Source organism: Gobius niger (genome assembly GCF_951799975.1).
Source record: "Gobius niger genome assembly, chromosome: 6".
Taxonomy (NCBI): Eukaryota; Metazoa; Chordata; class Actinopteri; order Gobiiformes; family Gobiidae; genus Gobius; species Gobius niger.
The window spans coordinates 4,229,258-4,242,024 of NC_136857.1; the positions used below are offsets into that span (position 1 = coordinate 4,229,258).

At 38.5% G+C, this 12,767-nt stretch overlaps 1 protein-coding gene across 1 annotated transcript in view; it reads right to left on the bottom strand.

Annotated features, from left to right (window-relative positions):
- Positions 1 to 329: 329 nt before the first annotated feature.
- Positions 330 to 12,767, bottom strand: part of spats2 (spermatogenesis associated serine rich 2) — a 44,223-nt gene continuing 31,785 nt past the window's right edge. Inside the window, exons 9-12 of the mRNA XM_079558827.1 lie at positions 7,064 to 7,173; positions 4,916 to 5,018; positions 3,470 to 3,624; positions 330 to 925 (exon numbers count right to left, since the gene is read on the bottom strand). Of these exons, the coding sequence (XP_079414953.1) occupies positions 671 to 925; positions 3,470 to 3,624; positions 4,916 to 5,018; positions 7,064 to 7,173 (623 nt within the window). The 3' untranslated portion in view covers positions 330 to 670. The remainder of the gene's footprint in view (positions 926 to 3,469; positions 3,625 to 4,915; positions 5,019 to 7,063; positions 7,174 to 12,767) is intronic.

Here is a 12,767-nt window from a genome sequence, read left to right on the forward strand (position 1 = left end):
GACAAAAATGTGACAAAAAAAATGAGCTGAATACCCAACAAAAAAAATGATGGGGAAAAAATCTGATGATGTGAGGAAAAAGATCCTCTCGGTTCAGGCGGGAGTTAAGAGGTTAAGCTTTTAGATTATTAGATTATAGAGATTATCTCAGAACCGGGTCATGAATGTCGACAAAAACGAGCAAAAAACAAACAAAAAACACTAATATTCTCAAAGTCATTTAACCCCATGCTTGATATTTACTACTACACCTGGTCGTTCAATGTGGGATTTGCATTTTCTCCCTGGTTCTGGGTGGCATAGAAGGACATGTCTAAATGCAGAGGACAAATTCACCAGCTTAACCTCGCACTTAGGTCAAATAAAATGACTAAATTAAACGGGAAGTCCCAGATATCCAGGTAGATACACAAACAAAGTCCGATACATGGATACAGCTGGACTTAAGTCAGACAAACGCTGCTGTATCGATTCATCTGACTTTGTTTGACATATTCCCTCCATCATTTTCCCTAAAGCAGAGACATCCCCTTGTGGTGGAGAAGCGGCGCTACAGCTCCGCCATTGAAAACATGTAAACTTGTATTCTATTCTTCATCGTGGAGAGAGGAGGAGGAGGAGGAGGTTTTAGACGGACTGATCCCCCCGGGGCGGCTTCGTTGCTCCTGTGTCATGGGCAGTGCGTCCGGGGCGTTCTTTGGGGCAGCCCGTTGTGGTGGTGGGGGCCTTGGCTGTGGGAGGAGGAGGAGGAGGAGGCGGAGGCGGGATGGGGGGCCCCTCTGGAGCTGTGCGGGTGCTGCGAGGACGGGTTGTCGGCCTGGTTCCGGTGGTGGTTGCGGTTGTGGTACGAGCCGCCGTTGTAGCGCGGCCCGCCCGAGTGGTAGCTCTGCCCCCCCTGGAACGTGCGGCGGCTCCCCTGGAAAATCTGGAGGAGAAATCCGGAGTCAGTGCGAGTCGAGGCAATGGTTAGAAGCGGGTTAGAAGAAGCTTATTCAGTGGGTGACAGACGGGTTAATAAGCCCGTGGTTTCGTTATTTTAGTCTCAGATCTTAGATCTTGGCGTTTGGTCACATTTACATATACGACGGTATTAGGTCTTGGCAAGATTGATTTTGATCAACTCAACGAACAAGTTATTTCATTTTTGGATTTCTTATGAACCAATTTTGAAATCGTAGATGCGTAGTTGTAAATTAGTAAAAACAATAAAACAAATCCCAATTACATGCCACCCAAAAAATGCAATTGCAGGCTGTTAAGGTAATATATAATTTATTCATAATCATGTATTAAGGAGCACCTTTTACTTTCTGTGGCAAATAATTGCATATTTTAACTTGAAAGAATCTTGGCCTGGACACTCTTGAGATTTTTAATCTTAACGAGTTTTATCCTGGAAGACCCTGACGGTAAAAATTGTTTTTTTTACTTTGTTATAGCATCTGTAAGCTAACATTAACCCAATGATTTCTCTCCTTTCTTTACTGATTACAGCAATGGCCGTCACCACAATAAACATTTCATTTTGTTCCAAAATATCGTCTCTGTCCCTTATTGAACAAATGAAGGCTCTGACCTACAAAATACAATGAAATATTGGAGTAAAACACAGTTTTAATTTCATAAAATAACCCAAATAATAGTACATGTAAACTAAGTTACATGTCAACACTAAATGACACAAAATAAGCCCAACGATGCAACTGTAAAACATGAGCTAAATACCTCCGTCTTTACCAGCAGAGGGCGCACTATCACGGTGGATTTGCTTTTATTTGGGTCTGCAGGATCCATTATTGTGCCAAGCATATCAATGATGCTGTAGTGCTGCACAGTCAATGTAGAGCCAATAATGGTCAGTCAGTCAGACCAGTAGAGGGCAGCAGTTTAACATTTGGACCAAACACTGTCACACAAATATATGACTTTCAATATTATTTGTAAAATGAATTAGATGGATAATAACTAAGAAAGCCAATGTAATCATATAAACTATGGACCTGTGGAACGGTCTGCTCCTCCCCTGACTCTTCAGTTTTAAATCCTCCCTTAAAACTTACTGGTTTGCACAGGCTTTTCAATAAGTTGAGCCTGTTTCTCCATTGTATTTTCTGTTTCATGGTTCTTGGCGTTATAGTTTTATGAAGCCTTGCTCTGTATTTTTGTATTGCTAGATTTTATTATCGATTTGATTTGAAGTGAAGCACCTTCAGAAAAATTACAAACTGCAATCCAAAAACGTGAAACATGAAAAAACTGACATAATACAAGTGTTTATGGGATGATTGGAGGGTCTTTCATCGCCCCCTGGTGTCTCTGGACAGAAAACCATGTTTGCAACTTGACTGCCACCGGTCCGAAGAAAGCAATACACACTAATGGAATCACGAAGAAGAAGCTAACAGGCTAACGGGCAAAGCTAACTGCGGGCTAACGTCACTTTAAACAGTATTTACAGCAAAGTTTGTGTAAAAAAAAAAAAATCCATTGTATAATTGGATGCACAGTAACCCTCTGTCCCTTCGCCTTTCCTGTCAGTGTAGTATTTACTCTCCAAGACAATTAATAAGTTAAAAAATCGTAACTTGCAACGACACCTGCAGTTGCGCTTATGGCCTCTAGGGGCAAGAGTTACTTAGTACTGCTTTAACATAAAAACAAGGTTGCCCACCCCTAACATTCCGGAACCACAAAAGTGTTAACGGAGCCCTTTTTCAGATGTTTTTACTAGACTATTTTGCAGCATGTCCTTAATCATAAAGCGGACAAACCTAAAGAGCAAGTTCTTTTTGGCCATGATGTGTGATTTTGAGGTCCTAGCTCAGTTTGTTCTAATCTAAATCATAAATGACACACGTGAAAAGGAAGAATTCACTTCATCATCAATTCACTTTAAAATGATTGATACTTTTCTACAGTTTTATCAGATTCCAGTTGAGAGTTGAGTGTGTACAGTGCGTTACAAGCTGAACGAGCTCGACAGAAGGCTTTCCCGTAACTCGTCATTCACCCGACGGTGGCAGGTTACCGTAATCACATGTGCACAGGGTTGACTGACACTCAGGCCAACAGGGAAAACAGCAACGACAGAATCAACTGGCTTTCCTAAAACATGTGATGAAGAGCTGTGGTTCCTAAAGTGTGTAAATAGGGAAAACAAATAAATGTAGTGATATCAATTTGAAACTCCTGCTGTAGATTACTGACATAAATATGAGAAAAAAATGTATTGAAGGTTTTCTGTAATTCTACATTTTCATATAGAAATAAGACATTTCAAGCCTATTAATCTAACCTTTGAAAACTGAACTTGTGCTTTCCTTTTCAATTCATTCAGGGTAAAGTATTGCTGATAAAGTAGTGACTGATAATTACGATCTTTTTTGTAAATCATACATTTTCTTTTTAGCTACGACTTGTGGAAATGATGATAAATGAAGAGTTTTCCTGTGTGACTGTCTGCACTCACCTGTTTGGTGGGAGGAGGCCTGTACTCAGAAGTATTTTGGGTCTGTGGAGGGAGCAGAGGAGGGGGAGGGGTTTCCTGTGGGCTGGGGCCGGTCACTGAGGAGGAGGTGGAGCTACAGCGGGACCTGTTTGAGTATCCCGTACGAGGATGGTACACTGAACACACAAAACACAACACATGTATTACAGGAAGCTGCTTTTATTTGATTATGCACACAAATATATATGACCCCCCCCTTACTTTACTACAAAGAATGGCGGGAAAAGGGTGAGCAAAAACAAAAAGCATAAATATCTGTGAGGCCAAAACATTTAAATGTATCCGTTTAATTTTCTATGAAAAATAAATATGGATTTTACCAATGACTCAATGTTTCACAAGATAAAGAAAAAACTCAAAGGAATGCTTTCCACTGCTGCACCCAAGAAATCTAAAACACATCTTTCTCTAATAAAATAAATCTCTCTATAGGAACTTTTAAAGGAATAGTCCACCGTTTTTACATACTGAGATATGTTTTTACCTTAGCTTTGTCGAGTTCTTTAGGACCTGTCTGATCTTCACCCGTGCCTTCAGTCACGTAAACACAGCGCAGTTAGCATTTAGCCTCTCCCTCTCTCCTCTATAGCTCCAAAACAGGTCAAGATAGAAGCTACCAAGCTCTTCCACGTTTTCCCTATTTAAATATGGTTACGTGAAGTGTTCCACTACAAAGTATAATTACACACAATTAAACAATGTGGATTTTCTAAGCGGATAAAAGGGGGGAATATATTGTAAGGCGTAATAATACCAGGAGTAATTCAAAATCCGCGCAGTAATCTTCACTTTACTGTGTGGATGCCAAACTACTAGCTCAGGTAAGAACATATCTCAGTATGTAAAAACGGTGGCCTGTTCCTTTAAATATTACATTTTTAACCAATTAATTCTAAAAATGCTCAATTCCCCAATATATTTTCCACTTTGTAAAGCCAAATATGGACTGCAGATTGAGTACACAAAGTAAAATTGGGGTACAGGGAGCCCTGGGATTACCTGCCAGGTTGAAAAAGATCAAAACAGAGTAGAATTTCATTTGTTTTTCAGTCATAGGTTTGACTTTGACCATTTTAGAAGATTCTCTACTAAATACTGAAACATCTGAGTTTAGTCGGTCACTCAGGGGCTACTTGGAGAATAAATGAATGACTGAAGGGGTGCACGGGACAAAAAAGGTGAGGCACCACTGAAATGGAGCAGCAGAGCGGTGATTATAGATCTGTAGCAGGACCATTGAACACAAAACAGTTCTGGACAGTTCTACAGCTTCTAAAACCTCTCGGAGATTTGGTCACGATTCGATAAACATTTTAAATAAAAATGCAATGAATAACGTGTGAAACTGATGCTCAATGACACAATAAAGCCTAAAGATAAGTCATGTTGTGAAAGTGCGGCTCGTACCTGATCCGAAGCCCGTGATGCTCGTCTTTAACGGCTCCAGGTCAAACGTAAATCTCACAGCTTTTCCCAGGTCCTCGTCATATTTACGTTCACTAACAAAGTGCTGGACACAAACAAACACAGACGTGATCACGATTAGACATGGCCGACTTTAACACCGAGTAAATACAGTACAATAAAACTTCATACACAGTAGTTCATACAATACTTAAGCACCTGCTGTGTGTTTTCTATAATAATAAACATTAACCAATAAAAAAGGTGAAACTCGGGAAATTAAAACATCGTTAAAAGTGCATTCATTTCTCTATTCAACTTAAACTGTGAAACTAGTACAAGATATTTTGATAATGGACTGTAACCATAATCACTAGAATTATAACAAATTAAGGCTTTACATATGACACTTTGCATGTAATGAGTCAATATCATATATTAGTTTCACATTTTAAGTTGGATTACAGAAATAAATGAACTTTTGAACGATATTCAAATTTTTCGAGTTTCACCTGTAGAGCTGCAAAATAAAAGTATTTTGGTTTTTCATCAAACTGTGTCAAACTAGGCTTAATGTAACACAATAAAGCAGTTAATAAGACTTCAAACACTAAATCAGGACAAAAATAATGCTAAAAACATCACTTTTACACATTGTTAAAGGGATATTTAAGGATTTTTGACATAGGGCCTCATATTTGAAGAGTTTAGTGGTGCTAGGCTAGTGCTAGGCTAGCGCATGTCTATGGTAACTAGTAGCCTGCATTAAAGACCTCTTCAAAATCATCGGGTCGTCCTCCAAACGTTGCCATATCTGATTTGTAGAAAGCTTCTTCTCGGCCGGTGTAACGTCGAGATGCACTTCTTTGTCAAGCTGCACTGACAGTATCAACGCGCATGTGCACACGTCTTTGTCTCTCATTAAAAACGAGTTATCAACAGCTGGTAAACTTTGTCTTGCGTAATATTACGTAACTAAAGAGCAGTCGACTCTTTCTTCAGCAACTTTTATTACATTTAAACAGTCATGCTTTCTGATTATTGCCAAAACTTGAACTTTTTTTGTTTTTAAAGCCTATATTTTCAACAGACAGATATTTAAAGGCAAATTGTTTTAGCAGCAACGTGAAGTAGTGCACTCGACAAGCCGTCTGTTTCGATTGTAGCTACAACCAGGAAGCTGATGCTGTTATTTTAAATGCAAAATTGTTATATTTAAAAAATGATTCAGTCAACACAGACATTTATATGGGTAGTCTGGTGTTATAAGTGATTTGTCTCAGGTGCTCTGTGCTTGTGTTTAAAATGCAGGCTACTAGTTACTATAGACATGCACTAGCCTAGCACTAGCTTAGCACCACGAAACTCTTCAAATATAAGGACTGCATGAATATAAAAAATATATATATATATCTCCAGAAATCAACAACACTCTGGATAACTAAGAAATGAGGCCCTATAGATACAGACGGCATCTCGTCATAGAAGGGGGCGTGGCCTCGCCGAGGGGGAAACTCAATTTTTCACTCTTTTTAGCCATTTTCTGGTGGAATATCAACTTATTTATCACATACAAATAAAGTCAAGTGTAAATCGGGCCCATATGGATATTTTCTCACAGCAGATTGTTCAGTAGAAGTGAAAAAACGGCAGTTGTAGCTAGCGCTAGCTAACCGGTAGCATTAGCCCGATGCTAACATGTAGCATTATGTTATCATTCTCTGTTTTTTATGTATTTATGAGCTGTTGAACCACTTTGCTCCTCCCCATGTCTTTGTATCTTTCTTTAGTAGAAAACTATATTCATAATTCAGCATTTGTTAAAGTCGTTTTTGAATAATTAGAGAAAGTTTAGATTTTTTCTCAATTGTTTTCCCCCTTAACTGTTTTCAAACATGACCATATATGGGCGATTCCAGAGATGCCGTCTGTATCTATGTCAAAAATCCGGAAATATCCCTTTAAGTTATGATGACTTTTTGTTTGAGATCGTGTTAGCAAAAACTATACAAGTCTCAGTCAGACGGAAAACCTGATCTTGAGCTTCTTTTAAACCACAGACCAATAACTCAACACATTTAAGCCTTCATTGTCGCTTCCAAGTCACACATTCTCTCGTTTCTTGTGTATTTATGCTGAAACCCGCCGCACCTTAATGTCTGCGCGGAGTTCGGACATCTGTTCCTCGGACATCGAGGCCGACTTGTCCGTCAGCCGCCTGAGCTCCTCCGCTCGCTTTTGCCGCGCGTCCAAATTCATCACTGCAACACAGGGGGAGAATCATGAATACATATGTGAGGATTCATGTAACTGATCCAGTAAATAAGCGTTTTCTCATTCCCTGGTTGTAAATGGACAAGGGCTAAACGATATTAGAAAACACACTGAAGCGCAAAGGATCTTTTATGATAATGATTAAATGGTGAATCCAGTTAAAGTTGGGGTTAAGAGGTTTAACCCCTTAACTCCCACCTGAACCGAGCACATTTCCTCCAGCTTTACCCCAGTCCAAAAGCTTCTGGAAAAAAGCTGTGAAAATAGCAACAAAACTGAGACGAAAACAATGATGGAAATGTGACAGAAAAGTGAAAAAACAATGACAAAAATATGACAAAAAATTGATGAAAAAGTGGCAAAAATGTCACAAAAAATGGACGAAAAATGTACGAAAAAATGACAAAAATGTGACAAAAAAATGACGAAAAAATGACAAAAATGTGACAAAAAAAATGATAAATGTGACAAAAAATGACAAAAATTGGACAAAAATGTGATGAAAAATGACAAAAAAATGACTAAAATGTGACAAAAAAATGACAAAAATGTGACAAAAAATGTGACAAAAATGTGACAAAAATGTGATAAAAAAATGACAAAAAAATCACAAAAATGTGACAAAAAATGACCAAAAAAATGACAATATGATTAAAAAAATGACCAAAAAAATGACAAAAATGTGACAAAAATGTGACAAAAAATGACCAAAAAAATGACAAAAATATGATTAAAAAAATGACAAAAAAAATGACAAAAATGTGACAAAAAAATGATGAAAAAGTGGCAAAAATGTCACAAAAAATTGACGAAAAATGTACGAAAAAATGACAAAAATGTGACCAAAAAAATGACAAATGTGACAAAAAATGACAAAAATGTGACAAAAATGTGATAAAAAAAATGACAAAAAAATGACTAAAATGTGACAAAAAAATGACAAAAATGTGACAAAAAATGTGACAAAAATGTGATAAAAAAATGACAAAAAAATCACAAAAATGTGACAAAAAATGACCAAAAAAATGACAATATGATTAAAAAAATGACCAAAAAAATGACAAAAATGTGACAAAAATGTGACAAAAAATGACCAAAAAAATGACAAAAATATGATTAAAAAAATGACAAAAAAAATGACAAAAATGTGACAAAAAATGACCAAAAAAATGACAAAAATGTGACAAAAAAATGACAAAGTGATAAAAAAAATATGATAAAAATGTGACAATAATGAGTTGAATACCCAACAAAAAAATTATGAAAAAAAATAAATCTGATGACGTGAGGAAAAAGATCCTCTCGGTTGAGGCGGGAGTTAAGAGGTTAAGGGACTATACAGACATATTCACCACAACTGCCTCTAAAATCCTGCACTGTCGCTCAGAAAGATGTTTTCTGGTCCGAAGTGCTGTCATGCACGAGCTTTATATAGAAGCTGCAGTTACACGTATGACCTGAGGTGGCAGTAGTGAGCATAAAATGGCAAACTTGCATCTAGCCTCTTTAAACTACCTAAATATCTGCCTATGAGTGTGAAGTCGACATCAATCCCATTTGTTTTGACACAGTGGAACGTGTTTTTGCTTTATTGCCTGTGGATGAACACACACGGCACTCATGCATGTAAACACGCCACGCCGCTCTGCAGCCCAGGGATCATTTGAATCTGCTGTCCCACAGTTGCACGCACAAAGTCAGTCATTCGTTCTGGCCCAGCCCTAATGCATACTTTTTATTAGTGGAGCACACAAAGGAAACCTACGTGTGAGCAGGGAGAACATGCAAACTCCAGACAAAAAGGCCACACCTGGGATCAAACCCACGAGATGCTGCAGGGTTTATACAGGCCAGTGCTTTTTATGACATTTTAATGCCCAAATACTGTACTTTAATCTTACAAATGAAGGAAAAAATGGCCAGATATTTAATTTCTTAACACATTGGCTGCCAAAAAGGTAAAAGCTTGTTTTTAAATTACAAAACTAGACACTCTAATGCAGCTTATGTGTGATTTTGGGAGCTCTGTGATGAACTGAAGTCAAATAAATGACGCTCAAAAACGCCGACACTTCTCTCTCGCTTGGAGCATGTTTGACAAAGCGGCTTCCCATGTACCGATCGAAACAGCTGAGATTTTAAAGGGGCTAGATGCAAGTTGGCCATTTTACACTCACTACTGCCACCTCAGGTCAGACGTGTAACTGCAGCTTCTATATTAAGCTCGTGCATGACGGCACTTCGGACACAAAATAACAACTTTTTGAGCGACAGCGCAGAATTTTAGAGGCAGTTGTGGTGAACAGATCCGGGCTGGAACAAGTAGGGGGAGGAAAATACATAGTTTTAACATTTTTAAACTCTGTATAGTCACTTTAACATTTCTCTGTAACACTTTACATCACGGGCCGGTAAGTCCTTGGTACTTACAGTGGTATTTCTAGATACTTATGGTGGTACTTAAAGGATACTATAGTGAGAATTACAAGGTATGTACTTCTAGAAACAGTGGTAACTCTTAGTAATGAAGGTTCTTGTTTTCCCTCATGCCGTTTTATGTTGTTTTATAGTCACACAATTCTAGAAATTACTTCTGTTTGTAGAAGTACCTCATTTACCTATGAGTTGCTGCTGTAGTATCCTTGAATTACCAGTAAGTACCAAAGTAAATAGAAGTACAACCTTCATTACTAAGAGTTACCCCTGTATCTCTTAGTAATGAGAGATACAGGGGTAACTCTGTGACTCCCTAACCCTAACCCCAATTACTAGTAATTACCACTTTTCGGGCCACAATAAGTACCACTGTCATTACTAGTAATTACCACTGTAAGTACCACGGACTTACCGGCCCGTAATGTAAAGGGTTACCCATTTCTCTGAGGTTTTAAATGGCAAAAATCGGTCCAAAGACGGAACATCTACTTAAGTCTTCACTCCGAGAACCAGGCTGCTTAAATGCACATGCGATAAAGAGCGACCGATCTTTAGGCATTTGCCTCTTCCCAAAACGTTAGTGCCTCTGCAGAGAGGACAGAGGAGTTCATCAGAAAGGAGTGTTTCATAAAAGACGCAATAATATGATCAAAACTAGCCTCTGACGAACCATAGCATGTGTCCAAAGCTATAACATAGTGTACGCTGTGGTGCCACAAATATATAAATGTATACATATTATATATAAAATGGTCTGGATTGTTGGCCCTCTACAGCTAAACTCAATGTGTTAAGATTAGCAAACATTTCATTAGACTTTTTAGCAAAAAAGTTTGGTCAATTTCAGCCCAAACTGCAGCTGAACATGTTTCAGATACGGTAAGATATTGTTGAGCAACGTCATAAAAGAAAAAAGTCACGCCAGCTAGAATCTGCCAAACAACTACTTGTATTATTTTATTTCTCTGTGTTTAAAATAGTCAGAGTAAATGATTACAGATGGTCCTTAGTTCTGCCTGAGCTTCGTAATGCTGTGTGAGTCGTAATGTCCATAGGTTGCATTTCTTATGTATCGCCGTAACAGCTGGTGGTACAAAGTGCAGCTGACTCAGCACTGCAGCCAAATACAGGTCAAAGATAAAAAAGCTCCATGTAGGAAACGTACTTTGGCACAGAGGAAACAAATAAATCTGTAAACACAGACAAACTTGATTTAACAGCTCAAAACAACGGCGGCGCAGCGTGACTCTGCCAAGGCTGCAAAGATGCGTCAGATTATGAAAGGTCAAAACTGAGATTATATGTCAGGAAATACGGTCCGGGCCGGTATCTGCGTCACAGCTGAGACGATAACCTCTGTACAGATTATAGATTTCTCTAGAATCACTGCATTTACAAAATCTACAGCTGCAGCGGTCAATGTTTTTCAGGTCAAGGCGAACCTGCCCCCGCGATGGACTTTCATTCAGAGATTGTATTTGGAGGTTTGGATCCTGTCGAGTGAACCACGTAACCGGATTAATATAAAGGTTTGGGGCAGATTAAATAATGTGTTAACAGGTTTAACACATGTGCTGTTCTTCGCTGGGGTCACAAATCCAGGTTTAGGACTCCTGCAATAAAGGACGAGGTCTAGGACAGGGGTAAGCAACGTCAGCCCTCCAGCACACAACCTCTGGCCCCCAAGATGATTGTGAGAAATATTATTGGGAAAATAAGAGATCAAATACCTAAAGTTGTCTAAAAATGCGAGAAATAGTGTTGGTATTTTAATGTCCTGTCAGAACATCCCACTTGGTCATATATAATGTTAAACGGTGATTCTCCACTGGTGGGTCGGGACCCAAAAGTCGGTCACGGAACCATTTTCAGTGGGTCACGAGTCTATAAGAAACTTTTATTCAATATTATCCATCTGAAACAGCATGGAAACACCAACTGTGTCTGTTATAATGAATGTTATTGGGTCGTTTTGATCCTAATTTCAGTCTTAAAAGGGGCTAGATGCAAGTTGGCCATTTTATACTCACTACTGCCACCTCAGGTCATACGTGTAACTGCACCTTCCATATTAAGCTCGTGCATGACAGCACTTTGAACAAGGAAAATACTTCATTTTAACATTTTTTAACTCTGTATAGTCCCTTTAATGGGAAATCTACTGCTTGTTCAACAAAAACTTGTGTGGAAAATACAATATGTTATACAATATATGACAAATTACAGTTATTTGGGTCCTCGGCTCGTCATCCGAGGGCAATGGTGGGTCCCAAAGCCCACAAACATTGGCATTTGCAGGATATAGTTCTTTACTTTAGGCTGAATGTTGAGGTTTGGCCCTTGGGTGGGAGATTTATTAGGGAGCATGAACTAAATGACGGCATCCTTGGAGTTTCTTTCCACTGACTAAAGGCATGTGATGAATGTTTAAAGGGGGGGTTATTATGCAAAATTGACTTTTTCAAGCTTTACATCATGTTATTATGTCATTCCCTCATTAAAAACATGCCTGAAGTGTTGCCTTGGCACATTCACGTATTTCTGAGTAATCTGTAAAAACTCTGATGGCGGCCATTTTAGGGATAGGTTTGCCTGAGTCCTCCTAGGAACGCCCCCACCTCCTGGAGACGCCTCTGAGCTTTCGTCACCAGCCGAGTAACTAACCACTGCTCCTCACCCAAATCCTGTAGGCCAGTGTAACACCTCATTTGAAAGCTAAGATCTACAAAACTCATCTAAATGGATCTTTTTCCTCATGTCATCAGATTTTATTTCCATCAGTTTTTTTTTTTGGGGGGGAGGGGTTATTCAACTCATTTTTGTAACTTTTTTGTAATTTTTTTTTCAAATAGTAAATTTTTTGTCACTTTTTGTCACATTTGTCCTTTTGTTGTCGAATTCTTGTCAATTTTTGGTCCATTTTTTGTCAAATTTTTGCCACTTTTTAATCATTTTTCATCATTTTTTGTAAATTTTTTGTCAGTTTTTTGTCAGTTTTCTCACTTTTTTGTCACATCTTCATCATTGTTTTCGTCTCAGTTCTGTTGCTATTTTCTCACCTTTTTTCCAGAAATGTTTTGGACTGGGGTAAAGCCAAACTGGAGAAAATGTGCTCGTTCAGGCGGGAGTTAAGGGGTTAAAGAGA